This window comes from Pyrgilauda ruficollis, unplaced genomic scaffold (assembly GCF_017590135.1).
Source record: "Pyrgilauda ruficollis isolate IOZ18807 unplaced genomic scaffold, ASM1759013v1 scaffold21, whole genome shotgun sequence".
In the NCBI taxonomy this organism is placed as follows: domain Eukaryota; kingdom Metazoa; phylum Chordata; class Aves; order Passeriformes; family Passeridae; genus Pyrgilauda; species Pyrgilauda ruficollis.
In genome coordinates, this window is record NW_024520318.1 from 4,237,748 (window position 1) to 4,264,403 (window position 26,656).

At 47.5% G+C, this 26,656-nt stretch overlaps 1 protein-coding gene across 5 annotated transcripts in view; it reads right to left on the minus strand.

The window, feature by feature from the left end:
* TNIK (TRAF2 and NCK interacting kinase) overlaps positions 1 to 19,043 on the minus strand; it is a 149,970-nt gene extending 130,927 nt beyond the window's left edge. For all 5 annotated transcript variants that reach the window (XM_041467594.1, XM_041467593.1, XM_041467595.1 and 2 more), the window contains exon 1: positions 18,782 to 19,043. In XM_041467594.1, the coding sequence (XP_041323528.1) occupies positions 18,782 to 18,838 (57 nt within the window). In that variant the 5' untranslated portion in view covers positions 18,839 to 19,043. The remainder of the gene's footprint in view (positions 1 to 18,781) is intronic.
* Positions 19,044 to 26,656: the final 7,613 nt, after the last annotated feature.

A 26,656-nucleotide genomic window follows, 5' to 3' on the forward strand; every position in this document is an offset into this window, starting at 1 on the left:
TAGAGCACAGCAGCTGGACGCTCTCCTCACTGGAAGTCATTCATGTAGTTTCAGACCAATAAGATATTATTCCTAAATGTTTAAATCTCATCCCTCTAAGAAAGAGTTTCAACCTTGGCCAGAAAATGTTTGCATCAAGCTGAAATCGTTACCTACCACTAATCTCTGTCAAAGGTTTATGGGCTCTTGGAGGAGTTGGTTTAATTACTCACCAAGGCAGCTGTTTTGGGAGCTGCAGCCTCAACATCCCACTCCTGGAGATGCACTGTGCAAAGCACGGCTGCTGCCAAGCTCGTGCCAAGAGAAGGGAGCATCCTCTCACACACAGGCAAGCATTCAGCCTCCAACAGCAGGACACACTTGTGGCTTCCTCTGTGTGAGCCTGCAGGGGTGACAGAAGCCAGGCTGCACCTTCCTGAGGCACTGCTGGACACTCCAGCTCCTGCAGCCTCGCAGGAGGCTGCTGGGGTCACTATCTGGGACCACCTTTGCCAAGAAATGACAGCCTTGCTCCCTCCTTGCAGGGAGAGTTGAGGCCAGAGGGATGGCTTAAAACAGGAGAATGTCTCACTCCCAGATGCATTTTGGAGCAAGAAAAGAAGAGCAATCTGAAAACCTTTTGCTTTCTTAAACTAGGATGGTTTTGCACCTCTTATGTCTATTTTTCAGTTATGGTTGTGGGCTGAGCTGACCAGAAAACTTGTCAGGGATGAAAGGGCTGTAGCATCAACAACCCATGGACTACAGCCTTCAACAGCAGAGATCTGTGCAACAACCAACACACAGCCAGGAACGTAGGCATGCATTCCAGAAATCCCTGAACCCCAGAATAAAGCAGCTGCCATTACTTTTCAGTACTTTCTTGTCCCTATACACGTCTGGAGAAACACCACCTCCCTGCTGGATTCAAGAGTTTCTCACATCAGCCCAGTTTTCACAGATCATCTGTTATCTGCTGGTTTTGTGCTTTTCAAAGAGTTTACCCACAGCCTGTGACTTGTCCTCAGCTCCTCACACTTGGCTCTGCAAGGGCTGGCTCGCAAGAAAGGCAGATAACTCTCCAGTGGCAGAAGTTTCAAGAAAGGACAATAGGGGGAACAAATCACTGTGAATTATTAAGCAGAACTCTGCAGGATAGACTGTAGAAAAATCCCAAATTCCACAACTATACCAACAAGCTGCCAAAACCTTGCACTATAAACTCACTTTTACATTGAATTGTCTTGACAAATCAGCAGAATTATTTAAAAGATTATCAAATATATACTAATTTGCATGTTTCAATTTAGAAATACATGGCTCACCCAAGAGTTAACAAGATGTGGGGAAGGGGAAAGGAAGGCTTCTCACCTTTTTTCCTACATTTCACAGGCTGTCTCCAGTAATGCCAGACCCAGCAGAAAATCCAAAAGGTTGGTTATGAGAGACACTCAAACTGGGTGGAAAACAAGGTTCCACAGCAAAAAGCAAGTTCCTGCCTGACGCATGCCAAAAAAAAAAAACCAGCCTGAAATCAGGGCTGATCCACAGTTGCTGAAGTGATTTGCTAGATTTTTTTTGCCAGGGTGTTAAGTATTTCCTATAGCAAGTCTTCTGTATTTCTTGGTGGATCCTACACTGTGAAACACTCCCAGAAATTGAGGGAGATGCTTTTTATTTCAAACCCCAATGCCCTGAACTACTAAACTTTGCAGGGGCACACAGATTATTTAGTTTAGTTCACTTGATAACTGCATTACAACAGCACTTTGGATGAGACAAGGTGAGGGACCTTTCTCCCAGACATCCCAGGAAGATGTGCAGGTTTTAGTTTGCAATTCATCTTGATGTCCCATAAATTCAACCACCACATTTTGCTTTATGGGACCCATTGTGCTCCCTGTCAAACTGGAGCCCTGGGACACCTCCCTGCCTTGGGAGCTCTCTGCTAGCTCTGGTCCCTGGAACCAGCTGTGACATTATCTGGCTTTTTGCAGAGCTCCACAATTTTTTATTAGTTCACACAAGCAGGCTGGAAACATTAATATAAACACACAGACAGCAGCTAAGCAAGCCCTGTAAGATCACAGGGACCAGCCTGCTGAAGACCAGTACAAGACAGGAAAACAAACCAGGTAGGGAAGCCCACGATAATTAGAATTTCAACTGAAAAATCAGACCTATTCCTCCTGGAGGCACCAGGTGCCAGCAACCACCAGTCACTCCTCTCAGCCCTGCCCACAGTCCTTCCCCATACTCAGGAATGGGGTCAACTCTCCAGGTCCACCTCCTCCAACCCCAGAGAGACACTGCACATCCCCAGGAGGATCTGGCCCACAGTCATAAGATGTGGAATTAATCATGAGTGTTTAAGGATCTGAAAAGGGGATGAGAAACATTAGTAACTGCTTCTAAATTAATTGCCGTTATTGTTATTTGATTTGCTAAACTCTCTGGGGCTAGATTTTATTTTAGAAAACTATGAACATATCAGATTAATCAACTTAAAATAAATGGTCTTGATTTATTTATTTCTGCTGTATCTACTCCTCTTTAAGCTTGGCAACTCATTGCATTCTTTCCATCCTGTGAAAGAAAAGGAACAGGGGCTTTGCTTTATTATTATTTTAAAGGAACCTCTACAAAGCTTAGGAGTTCTATGAGTTTAAATCATGGCAAAACCATGTTGTGAAGGAGGACAAGTGCAAGGCTGGAGCTGGTTTCCACACTCTGCAGCTTTGCACTGGGAGCCCACCAGCAGAGTCACACCTCACAGTCCAAGCAAATCACATCTATTCCCCAATAATTCAGGCATCCAAAGAGTTGAAAGACACCCTACCAGGTTTCAACAGGGGCTGTGCCAGTGTCAGGCACACTTCTTGCAGAAAAGTCCTGCTAGCAAGGAAGAAGTTTAATCTTCTCTAGCCAGATTTCACTGTTCCTGAATGCTCTGGAAGTTGGGTCAGCATCCTTCCCCCCTCCTAATCCCTCAGCTTTAGCAATGCAGCAATGCCTCTGCCAGCAAACTCAAAAGAAAAGCCTTCAAATATATTATGCTGAAGAATATTAATCTTGTGTTCCACAGAATATTAAGTGGATTACATCTACAGCCTCCAAGGAGAAAATCGTTGATTTCCATGTATCTTGTGCTATTATTCACCCCCATTAATTTTTCCTGCCAGCCTAAGTCATGACAATTTCCCATTAATTAGTGCAGAGCTCAACTGGCTCAACAGACTAAGCAATGAGAGCAAGAGTGGGACTTCTCCATGGCCATGAGGCAGATCAGACCACTGTGGCACATCTGCTGCACAGGAACACAGAGAAGGTGAAGAACAAAGCCAGCTTTGGGTTTTCTTGGATGACCTCCTGGTGGGATCACCCTTGAACATCTCTTTGTAAAGGTAACAGAACAGAAAAGAAAATTGCTGACAGCACTTGAGACATGCCCTTGAATGAGGCACAGCAAACACAGAGAGATGGATGTTTCTGGCCTCTAGGGAATTGTGGTGGGGGAAGAACTCAACAAAAGCTTGAGGGGCCTGTTCTCATACCCAGAAAGGAGCACTGACCCCAGGCTGAAGGGGAACACCACCTCCCAAGGGTGAACCCTCCATGCCTGGTGCTCCCCACCAGCAGCACCCCTCCAAACTCCCTGCTCAGCCCTCTGCTCCCTCTAGAGCCATTCAAACCACTGCAAAGTGCCAAGTAAAGCTGACTTCACTACAGTTTTACACTTTCTTTGCAGAGGTGTTAACGACTCTAAAAAAGAACAAGACTGGGATAAGCAGCTTTAATACCACTTAAATGCTTACGATTAGGAGAGACAAGAGAGCCTGCAAGGGCCAGACTCTCAGAGGGAGAGGAGTTTAAATTACTCAGCACAGAGTAAGCAAGATCAAAGTCACTCCAAAAAGATGCAACCCACTGACAGTGATGCAAACTCAGCCCAAGCTTTACTGAATATTTCACAAGCCGGCTGATGAGTTTAAAAGGCCAAACGGGGTGTTCTGATGATGCTGCACAAAGTAAGGAAAGGAAATCTCAGCACATATGTTTTGTTTTTAACATAATACATGACCAAGAACTCAGCTTTGGCTGATGCATGGAGACATTCATACTTTCTATTGACATCTTGTTGGTCTGTGCAGGGAAGAGAAACACAACTCCTCAGCTGCAATTCCTAGGCTCCATTCTCTTTTTTATAGTTCCTAGAGTGATTTCAATTCTACACAACAAACAGCAGAACAGATAACAAAAGCCTTATCGGATGAAGAAGCTTACAGCTTTCCACATGGGCAAGACAGAGAGCTAATGGCTACAGAAGCAGATAAGGATGCTCATAACCAGAAATCAAATCCCAGTGTTTCAGCAACAACACACCTCCACAGAAAGCAAAATAAACAGTACAACAAACTCTGCCAGACCAGTCTAAACCCTCAGAAAGCATCACTTCATCCCTCCCTGCAGACCCAGATGGCCCAACACTGTCTCTCCTGGTCTGAAGGGAGGGCAGATGCTGCAGTTTCACTGTCAGCCAAAAGCAGCATGTGCTCAGCTGAGCCCTGGTCCACCTTACAGCCTCAGGCTACAGCAAGAAAGACAAACTACTACAACACACCAAGATGCTTTTGCAGTCCTTTCCTTCTCTGAAGACCTGTGTTGAAAAGGAATATTCATTATGCAGGGAAACCAACTCAACTATCAGCCTTCCCAGACTGCAAGTAATGCAAAGCCAGGATGGACTTTTTGTCCAGAGTAACCCCAAGTACCATGCACCTCCAATCCCTTTAGCACCCATCCCAAGGCTCAAACTCCAGTGCCATATCTCATCACTGCCAGAGACCCAGACTGTTCAGGAATATCCAAACTCATGGTAAGCTGCTGGCAGTACATTTGCACCCTGGCTTTCCCATATCACTTAGTCTAAACCAGAGACACAGAATGTGATCCCCACCACTGAGCCACTCCAACAGCTCTAACCTGTTGGGTATTATCTCTTCATCTGAGTCATCTCCTGAAAATTGACGCCTGCAAGTTATTTCCCTTCCCTCATGTCCCAAACATCACTCTGTGTTGGCAAGCATACAAGAAAAGCATTTATCCAAAGGAATTTGCTCATCAAGACTTGCAGACACTAAAACCACAGGCTATCTAATCTTAGGAGAGCATAGTTTAATGGCCACAACACGGGATTAGAGGCCAAAGGGTCTGACTTCTGCTCCGAGCTCTGCTGGGGCTGCAAGGCTCATAAGTGAATCTAAGGAAGATGTTTGACCACTGCTCACCTTTATTTCCCCTGCTGTAAGACTCTCCTAGCATTCCTTTCCTCACAGGGGATCTTATCTATAAAGTCCTGATTAGCATGTGAAAAGAGTTGTGGATCTCTGGATGTGTACACAAGGAAAAGTCTGCAGGAGAAGCAGCACTGGCCAGAGAGCCTGGAGACACATCCTCTCCAGTGTGCTCAGCACTCTCCACATCTGTGCTCAGAGAAACATTTGAACTCTTTCCCCCTACAGGCAGGGGAAAAAACAATCATTTCCTTTTTCTTGAGAAAGCTCAGAGGAAAGATTAAATTTTGCATCTCTTAAGTCAAGGAAATCATTCAAGATTCTCCCAACAATATCAAGAGACCCCACCACCTCTGGAGAGCCACCTGCAGAACCACCTCACAGGCAACCCCCACACAACAGGACAACCCTCCCTGTCCCACCCTCTCTCTGGATGCCACTGAGTGGCAGAACTGGATTGATCAGGAGGAAAACTAGAGGTCTACTCTCAGTGTTCTGCAAAATGTGGAAGGTGGGGAAAATCCAGACCTGGCACAGGTAAAACCAGAGCTGCACTGCCAGGATCCACAGCATGGCTCCAGCTGGGGGCCAGAAAGGGCTTCTTCTAGTGTTAAACTCCCACTTGGAAAACAACAGAGTATCAACAAGCAAGCTGGTGTTTCAGCTCTTTTGGGAAGGAAATAGAGTTATCCCCATTGGACTTTCTCCCATCTTTCCCAGTTGCCTCAGTTAACCCTGAAGGCAGATCAGACTAACCAGAGCAGTGCCAGAAACAGCCAAGCACCAGCTGGAACTGATTCACTAGAGCAAGACCTCTGCCCCTAAGATTGGTCCACAAACCTCCTGCTTTCTCCCAAGTGACAAAAGACAATGCAGTGAAGGACAGAAGAAATGTCCACTCTGATCCAGCCATGTGGAACAGACAGCTCTCAGAGGAGCAGCTGGCTCAAGAACTTGAAGAAAAAACAAAAAAGGCTCAGCTCTTTTTAAGAGGAAAATGTCCCATTGTTCCATAATTAATGGAAAGCAGAAGAGGTTTTATGGACTCGTTGAGAAACGAGGGTGAGCATTAGAAAGCACTTTTCAGTATTTCATGATCACAAGGTGAGCTGCTTGCATAATACTGCCAAAGAACATGAATGCTGATATCACAAGGCAGTTATGAAACTTGGGCTTTAAATACTGAATAACAATAACTCAGTAATTAAGTCTCATAAGTAATTTTTTAATTATTTTTTTTTCCCCTTAACTGCAAAGTAGATGCTGCAACCTTCAACTGAGGTAGGACTGTCCTCTCTGGCAAGGTTTACACACGATGGATGTCCTCTGCTCCCACCACCTCACAGCACCAGGGATCCATCCCATCCCAGAGCCTCACTGCCAGTCACATCCTTTCTCCAGGCCTCCCACTCCTTCAGGAGAGGCTTCAAGATCACAGCAAGGGTCATGCTGTGAACCTGCGAGGGGCAGGAGGATGAGGGAATAAACCTGAATAACTGCATTCTGCCAGTTAACTGCTAAACCCCCAACAAGCTCTTCAGTCTCCTCAGGATGTTTTTTGACACAAGTACACATTCTTGTGAATTATTCCAGTCCAGCGTGACCAGGACACACAGTCTCCTGAACAAGACACACAATATAGAGCAGCAAAATGTCATGAAAATCAAGGGCAAATGAACACAGAAGACAGCCCCTCCCCCTAACACCACTTCTATTTTTAGGCAGCCATATTAGCTTGGAGCAGTTTTACTCGTTTCTGATAATGAGCAGAGCTTTTGCATCTTCTCTCGAGGACATTTCATCTGTGCAGGCACTTTGCTTTACACCAGCAGCACGGAAGAGGTCACATCAACAGGTGAAAACAAACCCAGGATTTATTGTGAAAGGGCCTTGAGAAACCAGCTTTGAACTTCTGCCCTTTCTCACTGGTCAACCCCACCGCTCCATTTTTGGGGGGGTATGGTATGCCCACCTGCAAGGTGTGCCTCCAGTTCAATCACATGATGAACTTTTGCCTATTCAAGAGGCACGATGAGAGCTCCTGAGAGCTCCCACAGCAGCAGGAGCGCTACGCTAAAGCAGGAACTTGATAAAGAATCGGGTGATCATTATCAAACCAGCAAGACAAAACACAGATGTGCTCAAGATCTGGGCTCCACTGTGCTGGCAGCTTCTCTTCAGGAAGTCTCATTCCTTCACCCCTCAGAGAGAGCTATTCCTAAGGTACTACACACACAATTTTCTGCCATGCAACCAACTTGCACATTCAGTATCCTTTGGTTACCTTGGACTGCCTTGATAGGAACATCCAAGTGTAAAGTTCTCTTCCTACAGGTGCATTCCCCCTCATCCCCTCAACCTTCCTCCACAGCCCTTCACCACCACCCTCCTGTCTCCTTGTGCCCACACTGGTGCTGCCTAAGGCAGCAAGATCCTGTATGGACACCAGTCCTGTCTGGATTGCCAACAGGCAAAGTCCAGAGGGCAAAATATACCTTGGAACTGGTGGCAGAAGAGAGGGATAGTAGAAGTAAGGCAGCTTCTCACCTGGAAAATGAAAACATGGCACAAGCAGCTCAGGGATCTCTGTTTTATCACTCGGGGAAGAAGGCAGGCAAAGCCTCACACATTTATCTCTATTTCTGTTTCTGAATTTTCAATAAGCTACTTGAAGTCTTCTATTTGCCCTTTGGATTATGGTCTTTGAAGAAGACCTTTTTCCATGCTTCTCTACAATTATGAGATCTAGGGAAAAATACTCCCCTTTCAAGTTAACTTCTGGTGTCAGCACTTCACAGAATTTTGTAATTTAGACTACAGACAAAATCATGAGGCTTCGGTCAACTGAGAAACGCCCTCCCAAGCACAAGAGCTGGTCACTTCTTGGTGAGCTCCTGCCCCTGGTCACAAGCACCTCCACACCAGCCTCTCACTTCTTCTGTGGATTGTGAAATCTCATTTATTGAGGAAAAACACTAGCTCAGTAAGAGGAAGCATTTAATACAGCTAGTAGATGATTAACAAGTGAGTGCTCAAGTCAATTGCTGCAGGAGCACTGCGAGTTCCTAAGGCCATAAAAAACTTCTCACACGTCAGAGGCGAGGAGTTCACGGGGAAGCTGTGCCTGGCCAAACCCTCACTGCATGGGACCACGGGCTGCAGCTCTTCATCCTTCTCCCCCAGGCTCCTGGCTGCAGGTCTCCATCAGTGGTACCCCAGGGACCTTCTCACAGAGTATTTTACTCCTACCTTCACCTTCTCCCATCAGCCAGGATGCCTCCAAGAGCTCCCTCCCTCTGTGAAAGGAGGTTTCATGCCCTATGCACAGCCGAGCACCCATTAACCCACCCACCTCGCTCCCTCCCTCTGTCCCACCAGCAGGCACTTGCCCTCTGGCCAGCTGAGCCATCTGGCAGGAAGGAAAGTTATCAGGGTCCCCACCCTCGGGCAACAGCATGTCAAGGCAGCACTGGGGAGGAGAGCTACACGGTGTTTTGTGGCTCTTCTAAACCAAGGCCAAAGAAGAAGCAGCCTTTCTGCTCAGGACCTTTGCCTTTTCATGCCAGAGCCAAGTAAAGATGCTTCAGTGCTCTGAAGTATTAGTTACTTCTAGGCAATAATATCCTGAACACCCATCCTGGCTTTTACAGAGCACAGCAAAGAAGTTACAGGGATTTGGCACTTTCTCTTAAACAGGCCATCATTAACAAGTGACTCATATTATATTGCAGTGTGAGTCATCCTGGCAGAGGTCACAAACGTAAGTGACAACTAGTCTTCAATTATTTCCTTCAAGTTGAATTAAAGGTGTATTGTTATGCTAATTTTGCATCTCCTCCATCCTATCTTTCCTTCAACTGTCTCCAGAGCAACCTGGGATTTCTGTTCATGGTCCAAACTACCTCTGGAAGAGCTCTTTCACCAGGCTGTTGTTACAGGTATTCAAAAAACAGAGAGATGCCAATGGAAAGGCTTCTGGATGGGCTTCCAGCTATGGCAACTAATAGGTAAAGCAGCTCTCCATCTATCCATCCATCCATCCATCCCTGCTCCACAAGGACAACGAGCTGCTGCTCCTGCCATCTTCCCACTCTGTTCATGCTTTTTTGTAGCAAATGCCCAGGGCCCTGGGGCTTGCTCAGAGCTCAAACACAACCACGTCCAGGCTGCCACATCACATACCTGGCTCCAAAAGCAGGGACAAAGCTCAACAAGCAAAACCACTTCAAATTATGCCCAGCATCACAAGAATACTGAAGAAATTATTACATGGCTGATGTAAAAAGGAGCATTTTCAGCCATTTTCTGTTTTTATGGCAGCCCCATATTTCAGCCTCTCCTCTTCAGAATGTGTCCATCACAGGTCCCCAACCAGGGGACCAGGTGCAGACAGCATCCCTGCCAGGGCAGGGCACGGTCACTGAAGGACACTTGGCTCAGAGAACAGAGTATTGCCCATTAGGAAACAAAGCCATTACGAGCCTGGTCACCAGTGGAGCATTCTGTTTACATTTACAGCAGTCAAACACAGTCACACTGGCTGCGAGGATCACTTTGGAGAGCATTTGTAAACTGCTCTCACTACTGGAATCCCATTTAGCTATTACAGCCTCTTCAGCCATACTAACAGGCCAATTCCCCACAGAACAGCAATGGGAAGAGCAGAGTCATCACATTATTTACTGAAGCTAATCAATACACAAAGGCTGAAGATTTATTGCACTGAAGACAGCCTGTCTGCATGGCCAGAAAATGCATTTAAAGTCCTTTCCATTTTGTTGCTTTGGCCTCTGGTTCTTCTGCAGAAACATTTGCCTTGCACACCCATCTTTCTTTCCTCCCCAAATGGTGGCACCTGCAGACACCTGAGAGAAGCCACTTCCCCAAACACCTACCATGAGTATTCAGTGGCAGCATAAAACACAAACCCCACAAGTTAAAGGGCACTGCACCTTCCTTTCCAGCCATGTTTCATGGCTGTTTTGGCATCTCCCACCTGAGTGAATAGCCTGGAAAATTCTGGCCTGTTTTGAAGAAGGTCTGTTTGCCAGGTACAGGGACACAAGCTGTGCCACTCATGGCCACACACTGCTGTCCTGTTCCACTCAAGAGGGAACAGTTAGAGCCACGCTTATTTTTATTTGTATCCTTTATTTTAATACATACAAATAAAAGACCTTTGTAAGTGCCCTGCAAAGCCCAAAGCATATCTGACCCGCTGTGTCTTGGGGGAAATACCCACAGTGCTGAGATCCCCAGCACCAGAGATTCACAACCAGTGAGCCACAGCTGGGGAGGTGCACTGAGCTGCACCATCAAAGCTCATTCTCTGGTTCCATCTTAGCTCATGTTTTGGGGCGCAGTAGCCTGGCAGGCAACAGCCAGGAGGCTCAGTGCTCCTGAAGCACTGATGGTAATTAAAACAATCAACATCTGTTAAGCAGACACATTTGTTTTGGCCACTATGACCCAACGTAACAGAAATATACAATGGTTTTTAAGCTCATCCTCCACCATGGGCAGAGATGCCACCCACTAGACCAAGTTGCTCCAAGCCCCATCCAACCTGGACTTGAACACTTCCATGCATGGATCATCTGTCATTTCTCTGGGCACTTGTCCCAGTGCCTCACTACCCTCTTAATACTGCTAAGAAAGTCTGCAGTGAGGTAGGGAGGAGATCTGCACTTTCACTTTTGCCAGTTTATCTCAAAATCACACTAAGCTTTTATGCCTTTGTATGAAAGAAAGAGGAAGAGACAAATATGTTCTGATGTACAGGAAGATTTCTATTGTTGCCTGGACATCAAACAGCACCCAATTAGTCCTGCAAGGATCTGACCCACAAATTATGAAAATAAATGCCTCTGAAGCTTTGATCTCTTGTATTTCTATAGCATGCTACAGCAGTTATTAGACACATTTTATTAGGCTCAAGCTGTGCGATCTTTTCCTCAGCAAAGGCTCTACCACCTCCAATGCATCCTAAAGTCACCATCCAGCAGATTAAGGGCATGATCCCAAACAGTCACTTCTGTCATGCACTAAACACATGACTCCGCTGGCAGTAGGCTTTTTCCTGCTGAGTTTCAAAATTAGGAGAAAAGGGAATTTTTAAAAGGAAGGGGAGGGAAGACTGTCAGCCACATAAATTTTTTACTTTTCTTGTTAGCTTATAAAGGAATATGCATGTGAGACAATATCCCTGGCTCTTAAAGTAAATCGCTTCTAGAACAATTTACTGTTCTGCAATCAACACTTTCTGCACCCTGAAATGCCACTGCTGCAGGGAACAAACAAAAACTGTAACAAAAGGTTCTGTGCACTCTGAAGCTGAAAACCACACGTGCACTCACGCAAGCAGAAACACCCACCCTCACTGCAGCAGGAGCACTCAGAGCCAGGAGGATGTTGAGCTTGCATTGCTCAGGCTTTGCTCAGAGGAGCAGCTCACTGCTCACAGCAGCACAAACCAGGCAGGGACCGTGCCTGCCACAGGGTAGGGCTGGTTTTCACCTGAGTGCATCCATAGGAAGGATGGGACCGTGTCACCCACCCAGGTGACAACTCGCTGACTGGCAGTGGATGGTGTTTACACGAAGCCATGAATATCTGACAGGGCTCCTGCGGCAGGGCACAGCTGGTTACCCACAGCAGAGCAAAGGGAACATCTTCTGCTGGCCGGGGTAACTCAGCTTCTGACTGTGGGGGCAGGACAGGCTGCTGACTCCCCTCGGATGAAGCAGGAGCTGGTATCCAACCTGGCCATTCCAGTGCTGCCTGCCTGATTACCATCATTTATTACCAACACACAACCTTGAACCTCTGGCAAGCACTGCAGCAAATTAACATGGAAAAGTGACATTCTGGATCAAAGGGAAAGGTCTTCTGATTGGCCATTACAAAATAAAAATCAAGCGTGAAGAGAGATAGAACTGAGTGCCAACTAAACTTCTTATCAGTGTTTTCCAACCTTGGAGGCTTTTCCTCTCCTTTCACTAAGGAGCCATTGCAGGAGCTCCCCAAGGGCTGGGGGCCAACATGCTGGGCATCCTCATCCCAGGGCAGGAAGGGGATGCTCAGCACTTTGCAGGGCTCATCTAGAAACAGCCATGCAGGAGGAATGCAGGGGGAGGGGGAGTATCCGTTTTCCAAGGACCATGTTCCTTAGCCAGCACTCCTTTAGAAATCACAAACAATTTACACGGAAAATATCAAACCTCACTTACATGAATTGTCTTCCTGAGCCCAGAGCAGACTGACCATCACTTTCAGTGCGCAGCCACAGTTCAAAGTGACAAAACAGGACAGGGCAAGGGGGCTGGGGAGAAGGAAATTAAAGCTACTGGCTTTCTCAATGGGAAACACAACCTCTCACCCAATGGAGCTACCAATGACTGAGGCTTGTGGGTTTTAACCTGCACCCTACTTTAATGGCTGTGTGAAAGGTAACCAAGAAGGCACCTGAGCATCAGCAAACAGAAACCTCCTGATGGAGGCTCTGCACCTGCAGAGCAGTCAGGGCCAAAAAGGCCACCAGCAGGGAGAAAGGATGAGCCAAAGTCCTGGGAGAGCAGATGCAGGTCTGCCCCTCAGTCCATGAGGCTCCTGGTCTCTTCTGTAGCTGGCAGCAATGGAAAATAACATGTGTGCTCCCCTGGCAGCCCAGGGCAAGCAGCTGCCTTCAGGTGGTAGGTCCTGAACCCTCAACACCATCCTCCACACCCCAAGGCACACGAGTTTTTGCCAAAGCTGTTTCTCCACACCATGCACCCTTTTACCTGCAGGTAGCTTTTCCCGGGGAAGCATGGGAAATCCAACAGGATTCCAACCCTTCATAGATGAGGCATGAAGAAATGAGACAGGGATCAATAGCCCGTCCTTGGTCTGCAGGTCAGAGCGACAGAACTCCCACTGGTGTCCATAATTTCCCTTGCAAAGGGTAAGGGTGGGTTAGGAGGAGTCACGCAAGGGTTTGCAGGGAGCAGCTCAGAGCCTGAGCCCAGGAGCTTTCGCCTGACCTGGCCTCACATGAATGATGATTTCCAAGGACACCTCTTCACAGCTGGGTGATTCATCCATGGGGATTTACATACAGATCAAATGGAAACTCCTCCCTCACCCCATACAGACTGCACCACTACATCTACAAGCCTGGCATTTAAAAACTACCTTCAGGTAGCAAGGTTAAAAACCTCCTCTAACTCCTCCTTGTCACATGCATTAAAAACAGACCCTTTATTTTAAATATGCACTCCAACCAAATGCTCTTTGTTGCTTCAAGGCTTGATTCAACAAAGTGCTTGCGCTCAAACTTCACTCTGCTCAAGCATATATTTTGCCATAAATATTCACTCCAAATTATTAATTTTTATGGCTGCCCAGCAAAGGAACACTAGCGAGAACAGAGAGCTCTCCATGCCTTCAAACACACCATACACTGCTGTGGTGTGGAAGAACTGCAAAGATGAGGAAGACCAGTGCTGAAGAGTAACTGCAGAAGAGCAGCAGGTGGGCTGCACAACTCCAAAAGGCAGAGAAAAGAATAAAATTCTCAACCCCAGAGAAAGATCTGACAGAAGACAGACCCTTTTCCACTGTAACTTTTCATGAGCACACACAAGAACATGCAAAGGTGCATAGAGGATGCATTTGCACCAATGGCTCAAGGAATGGAGTTGAACATTGCCATCTCTTTGGGATGATTTAAATCAGAGGACACATTTCTATAAGATGTTAGGAATAAATTATTGTCTCAGAGAGTAGTAAGGCACTGCAACATAAAACCCAGAGAAGCTGTGGATGCCTCATCCCTGGAATTGTTCAAGGCCAGGTTGGACAGCGCTTGGAGCAACCTGGTCTAAGGGAAGGTGGCCCTGCCCATGGCAGGGGTTTTAGAACTAAATGAGCACTGAGGTCCCTTCAAATCCACACCATTCTATTGTTCTGTGATTCAGGACCAGTATTCTTCTGCAGTTTTATGGTTTAGAACTCAAAAGGCTCCAAAGTAGACAAAGCACATGGATATTGTCATGCTCCGTAGCTTACATGTGCACTGAATGGCACTGGAAGAGGACAGATCAAGTTCCTGATGGAATACTCTTGAGAGTGCCTTTCCTCAGGAACTGAGAATATATATAATTATTTGTTGAACATCTGCCCCAAATTTTGCGAAGTTATTTGCAAAAATAATATTCAATTATTTTAATTTTAAATTAAATATTAATTTGCGAAGTTATTTGCTAATTTAGCATTATCATGTAAAATACAGCAAAATAAGCTTTTCATGTCTTTTTTTTTTAATCTCTAGAAGTCATCTCCAGTCAAGTTTGTTCCTCTTTCTGTTTAGGAAGGTGACCTTTACAAAAGCTGTCCAAATTCTGTTGAACTACAATTTTTATTTTAAGAAGTGCTGGAAGAAACCTAAAATAATGCTGCCAGAGTAATGCTCCTGAGTGGTGGCTTGCAGTGCTTATCCCACAATAGAGCTTCTCCTAAATCTTTAATGATGCTGAAATATGCCATAAACTGACAAAGTTCTAGAAACAGGACAATGCCAGCATGTTTGAGTTTTGTGGGTTTTTAACATGTCAGCTTTTATCTTCATTGACAGTGATCAACTAATGCAAACAAAGGGCCACTGAAACTTCACTTCTATACAAAGCAAGCTAAAGGAAGAGTAGTGACATTTTTGGGTTTCATCCAGTTCTTCCCAGCAACAGCTAATACTCACCGGCTCCTTAAATTCTGTGCTGTCTCCACTCCAAGCCTGAGCATTAAAGGCCAGGCTTTTCCAAAACAATAAACGATTTTAGGATACAGTTTCCGAAGAGTGCATGGTCAGCACTTCACTGAAGTAAACAACAAAAGCCTGGGGTTCATTAATGAGTTCAAAACAAAAGCAGCGTCCAGGTACATGAAGAAAACAATTGCTTCTTCCCCAAAAAGGCTCTTTTTAAACTCCCTGCCTTGAAGGAAACACTCAGACAAGTTGTACATCCCAGGTGAGCCTGGCGCCCTATGCCCAGGGCGAGACCCTGCCCGCAAGACAATCAGCAGCTGTGAGCAGGGGGGATTGCTGGCCCCAAGCCAGACCCAGCCCAGGGGTTATCAACTCCCTGGGAAAGGTTTTCCTCCCCGAGATCTTTTATAACCTCCCACACACCTTGCAAAGCAACTCAGATGAATCCAGCTGTGGCAGCTACTGCAGAAGAGCCCAGCGCCACTGCTGAGTACATCAGCCAGAGGCCCAGCCCTGCAGATGGATGCAGCAGAGGAAAAGCTATTGACCTGAATATTTGAGAAGGATCAAGGCCACTGCCTTCAGCAAGAGATGACAGGCTCTTGCATTCGCTGAGATGAAAAAAAAAGGGGGGCAAAAACCACCAAACCCAGCCCCATCTTTCTGCTGTCTCCTATTGGGATCAGCTGTGCATTTCCCACCACAGACCATGGCCCACTGCATCCCTCCTCACGCTCTTTCTCATTTTATTGCAAAAATCTGCTTCTCCAACATGCCTGTCAACAGCCTGTGCGAATCCCCACGTTAATCATTATTCTGCTAATAACACTGCCAGGTCATCTGGCTATTAAACATGCTGAGTGGACTAGCAAAAATATCTCCTTGCCCATACAAAAGAGCATTATAATGTAGTTTATCTTATCCCCTTGCCAGTACAATATGCAGCGCTACCTGTTCGATGGCCTCATTGTTTTAAATTACAGTTTTCTGCAACATTAACGATCCTCATTACCAGCACCACCACTGGAAGATCTCTGGTTCAAGAACCCTTCCTATGCTGGCACACTCAGTTCTCTGCACCCACAGGGGCACTCCTGAGTACCAGGGCAATGAGCACGGTGCCCAGTGATGGATAGAAGCATGTCACAGAGAAGGCAGGAGCCAGCCCCAAGTGCACTTACTCGATGCATCAGGCCGTGCATTTTAATCAGAATTCAGTGCTTTGTTCCTAGCCCAGCCTCCAGCACATCGAGCAGATGCACTGCTGCATGGAGCCCGGCTGTGTGGCCAAAATAAACTCTACAGTGTGGCAAAAACGGGAGCTCCTGCCACTTCCTATGTCACCTTCCAGCCCAGATCTATAAATCCCGCCCCGTAAGCCCGTGGGCAGTGGCAAACTGAACTGAATGATGGTGTGCAGGGTTCTGCTTGTGCTCAGCCTTCAACAGCACGCTGCCGTCCTGCAAACCCATCTCCCTTCCCTGGAACAGCAGGAGGGAAGCCAAAGCAAGAGACCGGGCAAACTGGCAAAAGGTTCACTTTTCTTACACAGATTTGCCTGTGATTCCTAAGCCTCAGTCTCCTGGAACATTTCAGTGACTCAAACTCAGAGATAAGTGTCGTGAGTGCTTCCTTTCCCTGCTGCTGGGAAGGAATCGCCAGATTTTTGAGTCACTACCTGCTCCCAGCATTTCACAGAGTCACCTCTCACCCCTTTAAACACACAAGCAGCACAAGAGCAACATCTCCTCCACCCAGACTCATCTACAAACCCACTGCACTGTGACACTTCTTTTCTGATATATAAAAATTTTGCAAGGCTTGGGGAATTACTCCTCTCTGCCATGTTTTGTGCTCAGGCAGCAAATTTACTATCGATTTCTGATTCAGACCCCATGGAATGATTCACGCTTCGTGCCCTATCTGCTGAATTTACGACCTTTAACAATTATTCTAAGTGCTGGAGGAGCTTAGTTTAGAAGAAGATCTATTCCTTGGCAAATTAAGCTCCTATTCTTGTCTCATTTGCAAACCACGGCATCTCTCATCATTTACAGGAAAGTGCCACAGCAGGTCTGTCCCTCTGAGAGGGGGCAGAGGTCTAAGTGGCAGCAATCCCATGCTGGCAGAGCGGTCAGTGCTGGGCAGGAGAGCAGGGTTTTGCTGTCCCACCCCGGTGTCAGTCAGGGTTTTGGGTCCCCTTGTCTCCGGTTACCCTGAAATGCCAGCACTGCTCTGCTCACCGACCAGGCGCTGCCGCTGGGTCTCAGGGGGAGGGAGGGAATATACATTTCCTCCTAAAGTGAAAACAAAACCCTGACTGTAGCTGGTGTGCATTGCTATTAAAAAGCCACAAACAGGGGGGGGGAAAAAAAAAAACAAAACAAAACAAAAAAACAACCTAAGCACGTGTGGATACGGTTTTAAAAAGAAATGGTATCCTAGTTCAAATACACTTCCCAGCACAGATGTTAAACAAAAAAATTAAAATAAAAAAAAACACCAGAGGGCGGGGAAGAAGGAGAGTGCCCCCTTCTCCCCAAATTATACTGTTCTCCTGAATTAACTTCACCAGCTTCAGCAACCTTTCTCCCAAGGAACCTTTCACCTAAGAGGGAAAACCAGCTCCAGGTCTGTTTTTAAGGCAGATGGTTCCCCCATTCCAATCTCATCTACACTGTGTATTGCTGAGCAATCATTTACACTATTAATCAACCAGAAACACACCAGAAAGAAAGTAGGGCAAGTGAATAAAGATAGACTTCGCTTGTTTTTTTTTTCCCTTGCACTGAAGCAAATAATATTTCTAAAAATACACTTGTTCAAGTCTTCAGCGGATTTTGCTTGATTTTATTTATTTGTCTATGCAGCGGGTTGCATGGAGCAGCCTGGTTGATGCCTCCCGCATAAATGCTGTTTCCCTCAATGACTCCTAATGCTCGTTCCCAACGAGCTGCTCTTACGGCCAGGAAGATGGGGAAAAGGAAGAAAGTTACAAGAGAAATGGACCAGGGGGGACATCAGGCCACAGCCCACGCCGAGGCTGACACGTCTGACGAGCCTGACATTTCAAGGGTACATGCTGGGCTTCATTTTCCAGGGGGGTGAGGAGGAGGCAGCGCGCAGGGACACAGCGGGAGAGGGATGGAGAGAGGGATGGAGGGAGAGGGGCTGCGGGGCCGGGGCGGGGAAAGCGGGCTCCGGGTCGCAGCTCCGCACCCCGGCGATGCCCGGCCCCGCGATCCCTTCGTGTCCGCCTGCCCACGCGTGCTGCCCGGGCGGGGATCGGAGCGCGGGGGTGTCCGGGCGGGACCGGCCCCGCGCCCCGCCCGGAAACCCGCACCCGCGGCCCCGCTGCGCTGCGCGGGTGCGCACACACGGACACGCACACACCTGCGGGGGCTCGGCCGGGCACACGCGCACACACACACGCACACATGTGCGGATGCGCACACGCGCAGACACGCGCACACATGTGCGGATGCACACACGTGTGGGTGCGCGCACACGCGGCGGCGGGCACGCACATGCACGCGCACACGGTTATCTTACCCGCATTTACATACGTGCAGGCGCACATCACACACACACACACACACAGAGCCCCCGAGCCCCGCGGACCCCCAGCCCCATCTCCCCGCCACCGGAGGATGCATGGAAGGATGGATGCATAGGTGGATGGGTGGATGGATAGACAGATGGATGGATGGATGGGAGGGGTGCAGCTCCCGCATGCTTCCCCGCGATCCCCGGCCCTGCGCCTCACCCGCAGCGCCGAGAGGTCTATCTCGTCCAGGCTCCGCGCCGGGGAGTCGCTCGCCATATTTCCGCCGCCGGCCAGGCGGCCCCGCCGCCACCGACCGGGCAGTGGCGGCCGCCGCGGCGCTGGCGCTATTTAACGCCTCTCCTCATGCGGGGCGCCGGGAAGGAGAAGCCGCCGCCGCCGCCCCTGTCCTTCCGCCCGCAGCGCGGCTGCCTAGGGGCGGCCAGGCAGGCAGGGCTCGCCGCGGGCTGCGCCGGGATGGGCGGTGGCGAGGGAGGGCACGGCCACACGGCGACCTCGCGGTGGCCAGGGAGGGCACGGTGGTGGCAGCAGCGGAGCCCGCCGAGGGAGCGGGCGTAGGGACCCTCCCGGGTGCATAAACGGGCTCGTTGAGCACGCAGATCCCCCCGAGACAAAAAGGTCCCGGCATCCGGGCTGGAGCCGGGCGGAAAGGCACAGGGGTCTAGGCCGCGTGGGTTCCCTCACACAAGGACGGTGCCCGTGAGGTGCGGCGGGAAAAGCTGCCCAGTTTCAGGTGCTGAACACAAATTCTGCGGGCAGGAGGTGGGAAGCGCCAAGGCCAGAGCAGCAGCCCTCCGCCTGCTTGGTGTTCCTCGGGATGCTCAGTGGGATTTGGCCCTTCTGCAGCTGGATGCAGATGTCACACCTGGGTTTGCTGACCTGCTGTTGACCTGTTCCCTCGGCACTCGGGAGCCATCCCAGCCCTGCCAACTCCCAGGCTGATCCCCAGTAGGAATATGGGATTGATGCTGTGTTTGGAATTGGCCAAACCACCTCCCAAGCCAGCAATAGCTAGGTAGATTCAGCTTTTAGTTTTCCTTATTTCCCCTTTTCGGATGTGGTTCCTGCCAAACCAGGTGCCGTATATAAAAATATATGTATAAAAAAATCTGTTGCCTTTGAGAGAACCGTATGGAAGCTGTACTTACAACATCAACTTGTGTCAGGAGCTTACAATATGCAGATCTGGGAAGCGGAAACCCTACACATGAGTCAACTGGCAGGCGGATGGGATTTTCTTACACTCTCTGATTGGAGATGTGCTCCAAAAAGTAATAATAAATGGTATTACAAACGGTGGTGCAGTTGTGGGGAGGCTGCGTGCTGCGGGACGTGCAGCCTCACCAGGCAGGGCAGCGGCACACGGGCAGAGCAAGGGCCAGAAGGAGCTGCTGAAATCTCCCCAGACACAGCAGGGCTGGTGCTGCCTCTGCCCTCGGCTGCATCCGCACTGCCCGGGGCGCTGCATCCCTGCCTTATCACTCACTACTCCCCATTGCAGCCTTTCAGCTTGCAGGGCTCCGAGGGCGCAGCAGAATGTGATTTTTTTTGGTAATGAACTGCCCAAGTGGCAGGTAGCGGAAGTCGCACGGGGCTGCACATCACCCGCAGTGACGGCAGCCTGCCTGGATTTAACCCCTTTTCCCAAGCTACAAAACATCGCTCCTTAATATCGTGCACAGTCAATAGCCACATATAAAGAGGCATATGTGTCACTCACATATAAAGAGGTAAATTTGATCAAAATGCTAAACTCAACAAAGTCCCCAATCTTTCGTGGTGTTTTTCTAGACCAGATGTTGTCTGTGTCTGTTCCAGCCCAGGAATTGCAATGTTGCGCTGTAGTTGGGGAGCTGGAAGCAAAACTGCCTGGAAACTGGTAACAAACCAATGCGAGACTTCCTCCTGCTGTCATTGTTCTCAGGCAGAGAAGGGAGGAACAAACAGGATGAGAGAGGATGCTGGCTTGCTCTAATGTGCTTTCCATCCAAGAACACACAGGATTATTTGTGAAAAACATAAGGATTAATATATGCATATATATATATATATATATGTCTAATCCTGCAAATAGACAGATTGCCCTGATCCTCAGCACGAGTGCCAAGTCCCAAGCTAAGCTGTGATTTAATTATGATCTATCCACTGCCTATAGAGATGGGAAAAATGTAGAGGACACTCCTGTTATCACTGAAATAAGAAATGCATAAAGTGATAGAGGGAAGTGACAGGAAAATCCCAGAAAGGGCTGCTGTTTCTAGGCTGCTTGGAGCAAAATCAGAGCCTTGGAGGGGAGACATGCACCCGGTGACCTCTGGAGATGCCAGGGCTGCTACATGAGCTATGTACTGCTGCCCAGCCAGGCTGCAGGAAAAGCTTAAACTGAGCAGTCATTTTTTTGCAGGAAGCTTTTTCCATTAAAAAATTGTTTCCAATTTGTTATTCTTTTAGTTATACATTTACCAATCTATCTGTGTCTTTCTGTACACTGTTTTTTTCTGCCAGGAGCACCTAAACAAACCTTGCAGTTACAGTCACCGTGACTCAAAGCAAAGTACTCAGTTGAACTGGCTCAAAATATTTTGCCGTGAGTCATTTCAGCACAAGATTGAGTTTCCACCTGGCAGATCCCCCCTGGGCATGGCAGCCGGACCCTGCTGTGTCACAGCAGCTCCAGCCAGCACTGGCACAGCTATGGCTGAGATGCAGCATGGGCAGGGCACCACCAAGCCAAATAAAGGAACTGAGTTACCACATCCCACCCTTCATTAACCAATAACCATGGAAGAAGCACACAGCCCTCTCAGCTCAGTCCCCACATCCCTCATCAGCTCCATTTCCATTTCTTCTGCCACGCACTGGTATCATTCTGTGACAGGATATATTTTTTTTCCTATTTCTTTTCCATTTGGAAAGTGGGGAAATGTGAAAATTCCGTATTTCCCACAGGCCTTGGTGAGCAATGAGCACCTTAATGACCCAAAGCTCTGCTGTCAGCAGTAGGGGACCCTGAAATCACTATTTTTGATTTACTCATTGAAGGGCATTAGCCCCCATATAAACTATCCAGGTCATTTGACCTCTGCCTAAAACTAAATTTAATTATCTAACAGTGCCATCACTGTTAATTATATTGCGAGGGGGTGTATGTAGAATGAGTAAATCTAAGTGACAAATAAGCCATTGCCCAATTAGCAACAGCTTCAGGTGCTTTGGGCTTTGGATCATTCTTCAAAAGATCACCAAGAAGAGGAATGAAGCAAACAGGGAAGCACATTTGGGCCCCAACATATGATTTATTCCATAATAATTCTGTGACCACGTGGCCCCAATTTTTCTAAATCCAGGCTGGTTTACCCCACTGTTAGCCCATGTAAGACAGTACTTAAAGGACTCTGCCCAAACTGAACAGAGAATGCTGAAAAATTTATACTCTCTAAAATGCATAATAATTGGGGTTTAGACTAACATGCAGCTGTGATAAAAGAGACTCAGAAATGACTGGCTACATGTGTCCTAACCTACATCTATTGATCTCAAATGCACTTTAACTGATTCATTATCACTTACTGATTGCTCATCCTCCTGCTGATGTGGGTTCCTCTCCAGGGAGAGAAGTGTTTTCCCATAGCATTCCTGGAGCAGAGCAGGACTATGTGAGTGAACCCTACTGCCAGGATTTTTCCTATAGCTGTATACAAAAGAAAAATCCCCTGTAAATAGTTCATCCCTCCCTTACTTAAGCATTGTGTAAGTACTGTAATCACTGTGATGGGGGAGTAAATGGAAAATCAGCAAGAGCTCTTTGGAAAACCATTCCTCTACAGATTCATACCAGGGAACAGAGTGGTACACTCCAACAGCAAATTCCTGGGGCATCACGGGGAAAGAGACAGGGGATGGTTCACTTCCAGGAGGTTAACTCACCCACAGCACCCCTCCAGGCTGCTGTTCTTCCCCAAAATATTTGACACTGAGGACCAGCACAGGTTTTTCTTTATGCCCTTTCTGTTGCCATTGCATTTGTCTTCTCTTGAGGGCTGCCACTGTGGGCCAAAGCCACCAAGGACACTCCAGCCTAGAAGCCACCTCCAGCATGTTGCCAAAAGCAGCAGGAGTGCTTGCTGTGCCCGTGCCTGCTTTATGGAGCTCAGACTCACTCTGTGTCTGGCCTGAGCTGAAGGAGGCTTCTCCAGGGTAGCAAGCACCCACATCCTTTGAGGCACCTCTGTATCGTTTACCAGAATGCTAAAATTTAAATGTAAAATTTCAGGTTTTAGCTAAAGCAGAGCTGTATGTAATGATGTGTGTGCCTCCCCATCAGAGGCAGCAGGAGCTGATGTCTCTCCCCTGAGCTTGGCTATAGCATCAGGGCTTTAACACGTCCTTTTGGCAATACGTTTTTGTGTTGCTGTTTGGGAACACTCCACACTAGTGATGCAGGACTTAGTTTTGTCAATTAACCTCTTTCCTTTGTGCCTCCTCTACAAAGAAAAAAAGACATTAAAGGGCAACCCTGCTCTTCAGGAGGGTGTCAGGTCTTTTATAGTCATTTAAAATGTGCCAATTGTGACTGGTTAGAAACCAATCAAAACCCCATTTTTGCACTGCTCGCAGAAAACCTAACGTGGCCTTGCCCCCAGCAAACCATGTCCCCACAGTCCTGCTGAGGAATACTAATCTCTCCTTTCTTTGCCTGCATCTCAGGGATGATATTAGTATGTGTAAGATCCAGAATGCATGAGCTGCCAGAATAGGGACGTTCCCAGGACCCACCTGCCACAGCAGGGAAGTCCTTTGGGAGCCCCTGCCTATAAATACGGGATTTACAGCCCCATCCACGGGGTGGAACAGCTGCTGCATTTGTCAAGCGCCTTTTATCAAAATTATTTATCATCCCAATACGTTTTTTATGCGGATCAGTCTGGAGCTGAGCTACCCGAAGCCAACCAGTATTTATTGTCTCCCTTTCCCTTTTCTCTCCTGGGTTGCCTTGCATCCCAAAGACAGCCCCAGGTCTGGGAAACACCTGACCCGAAGCCACCCCCATCTGGCATGAAGCACAGATCAGTAGAACAAGAGGAACTGGCTTCTATCTTTTGTCAAATGCAAATTGCTGAGAGTTAATTAAGACACATTTCAGGAACAGTGAGGTTTGTTTTTTTGTAAATTATAATCTGTCCTGAGGTGTGGGTAGGGCTCAGCATCTCTCCTCGGGAAAGGGGTTACAAAACTGGAACTGCAGTTGGCAAACATGCTGACAACAAAAGTCCCACAGGGCTTCGGTGGCAACCAGACATACAGGGTTCTCTGAGACCCATGAGACTGGAGGCAACACAGGTCCAAAACCTCCTGGGCACATATATTTTTCCAGATTTCCCTTTTTATTTTAATGATCAGTGTCTTCACCATGGCTTGTGAGATTTGTTGTTCTGCAAAGAAGGTGGGGCCACACATACATGATGCTTCTGCCTTGTTGGAAGCATGTAGAATACTTACCACTTTCCCCTGCAAAAGGTATAACTCTTTTATACACACACACACACAAAGAATTAAAAAAAAAGAAAAAGAAAAAGAAAAAGAAAGGTTAAACTACAGAATAGGCATCATAAGTGTTTTCAGGCTTCCCACTCATCATCAATGCCCAAAGCAGAAGCGAATCAGAAAACAACTGGAGATACTTAAAGCAACTCAAAGTAATCGTCTGAGTAGTGCTTAAAGTGTGAGGTTTGAGTAGGAAGATGGAGTTTGAGCCAACTGCTGTTGCCTTTCTGGGGAGGCTTCGCTCAGAGGTGTTTACTTCCTCATGCCTTCATGGAGATGTGGCAGTCTATGAAAGCACTCCTCCTGGAATTAGATGAAAATGTTTAAAAAAAAAAAAAAAAAAAAAAGAAGGAGGGGGATGTTCTAGGTCATGTCATAACACGGAAAAGCTTAAAAAAGCTCACTGAAATATTCACCAAAGGTAAGACATGCAGTATGCTTAGGAAACGGGTGGAGAATATCAAGGCATGGACTTTCCACTTGCTGAAAGAGAAAATCATAACCAGAGCATCCAAAAATACCCCTTCAGCATCTCAGAGAGGAGGCACTTGAGTCTGGATTTACATATGGAAGGCCTTCTGCTGCAGGGATGTGGATGGAGGCTGGCTTTGAGCCCAGGAGGTCCTGTAGAGTTCGTATACACTGATTGACACATCTTTACCCATGGGAGGAAAACCCAGGAGGAAGGGACAAGGGGACCTTCTACTGGTCAGTAGGAACCTGGGAATGAAGGAGCATCCAAGATGGGAAAAGCATTGCCACACTTGTGTGATCTATATATCCTGTCAGCACAAGGATATATAGATCAAAATAAAATGGGTACATTTAAACAAGCTGATGACTTTAGTGTTAACATGTGATTTTTGAATAACTACCAAAACACCAGGCAGGAAACTGTGTGGTTTTGAAAATATCTGTTGAAGGCGTTCTGCATGTTCACTGGAGTGACTCCATCTTCAGTTAAGAAAGCAGAAAAGAGTGGGCTGATCCTCGGAGCAGGGGGAAACCCTGCCCACATCTGAGCCTGCAGTCTGGGCTCTCATGAGTAGGTTACTACAAGGGAACCATCAGCTGGGAATAGACAGGACACTCAGGAGAACCTTGGTAAGAAAATTGCATCAACCCCAAACGATGAAGACATGACTGAGACCCAGTTCCTCTGCACCAGTTCTGAGTGGGAGGGATAAGCCGGAAAATTTCCTTTGAAATTCTGTCCCCTACAGGCTCAAAGCATCCACAGTATTAGAGAGACTTTAAAAAGTGTCATTATATATTTAATTAACTCAGAAATTTGTGTTTCTCAGTTTGTGGCTCCTAGCACATGCAGTACTGCAGCTTAGACAGAGTTATGCCAAGACCTTTGCCACCCCCAAGAGTGACAAGACTCTCAAAAGCACATGGAGATGACTGGGAAGAGACACCCCACAGAAGACAGCGATTGAATACTGACTTCTTTGTCCATCACTGCCATCTGAGGCTGTCAGTGGTGCTCCAGCCATGTTCAGTGCAGGGCTCTGGAAAGCTGAGTCATCTCCAAATACCAAGCACATTGTTTGTTACACACACTGCTCTGTCACTGGTGCTTTGTTACTGGTGCTTTTCTAACCCAGCCTTTGCCGAGGAGTCAGCTGAAAGGCTTGGGGCAGTGGCAAAGGCAGGAGGTGGGTTTGTGCCCTGGGATACTGGAAGAGCTCCTGACAGCAAGAATCCTCCTCCCTGGTGCCTGCCAGGGGAGATGTAAAAATGAGCCAGTGGTCCAGCCCATTTTCAAGTCCTACTTGACCAAAGCTGGTTGTGGTGAGTCGTGTCCTGCTGGTTCCCTTCCACCACATGCTTGGACAGAGGGGATAAAGCCATTCTGTACCACATCAAAATGCACAGAGGGGAGGTGCTGGCAGCCCCACAAGGGACCTCTCTGCAAAATTTCTCTGAATTATTTAGTTGTTGTAGAAGCTTTCAGTGCTTTACACAACATCTTAAGAGGCAAGTTAGCCATATCCTGACAGAAAATCCGCCGTCCTCCGCACAGGCAGGTGGTGGGTTTAGCCCTTTGTGAGCTCTCACAAGCACCAGATGACACGCACAGCAAAGTCTGAGTTCTGCATTTGCTGTAGCTGACACACGCTGTTTGCTGAAAGAGAATTAGCCTTTTCCTCTGCAAAACTGAGCATTAAGAGCTAGTCCAGCTGCTAGTAAATGGCAATTAGGCTGCTAAAAGCCCAGGTTGCTTGTGAAAAATAGGACTTGAGCTCCTGAAACACGCAGTCCCTCTTTCAGCTTGGTTTTTCATTACTTTTCAGTCTCTAACTTGATCTAGTGTTAGAGCTGAGATGCAGCTGGCCTGGGATTACCCATTAAAATAATGAAAAAACCTGTAAGACAACTGTAAGACAACAATTTCTTCCAGGCATGCAAAACAGTTGTGTTTGCCCTTACAGAATTGCCTGGGTTTTGTTTCAGGTCCTGGCTTTGTAGATAAGGGAATGTGAGAACATAGCAAGCACATCAGCCTTATACTGAGTTCAGATTAAG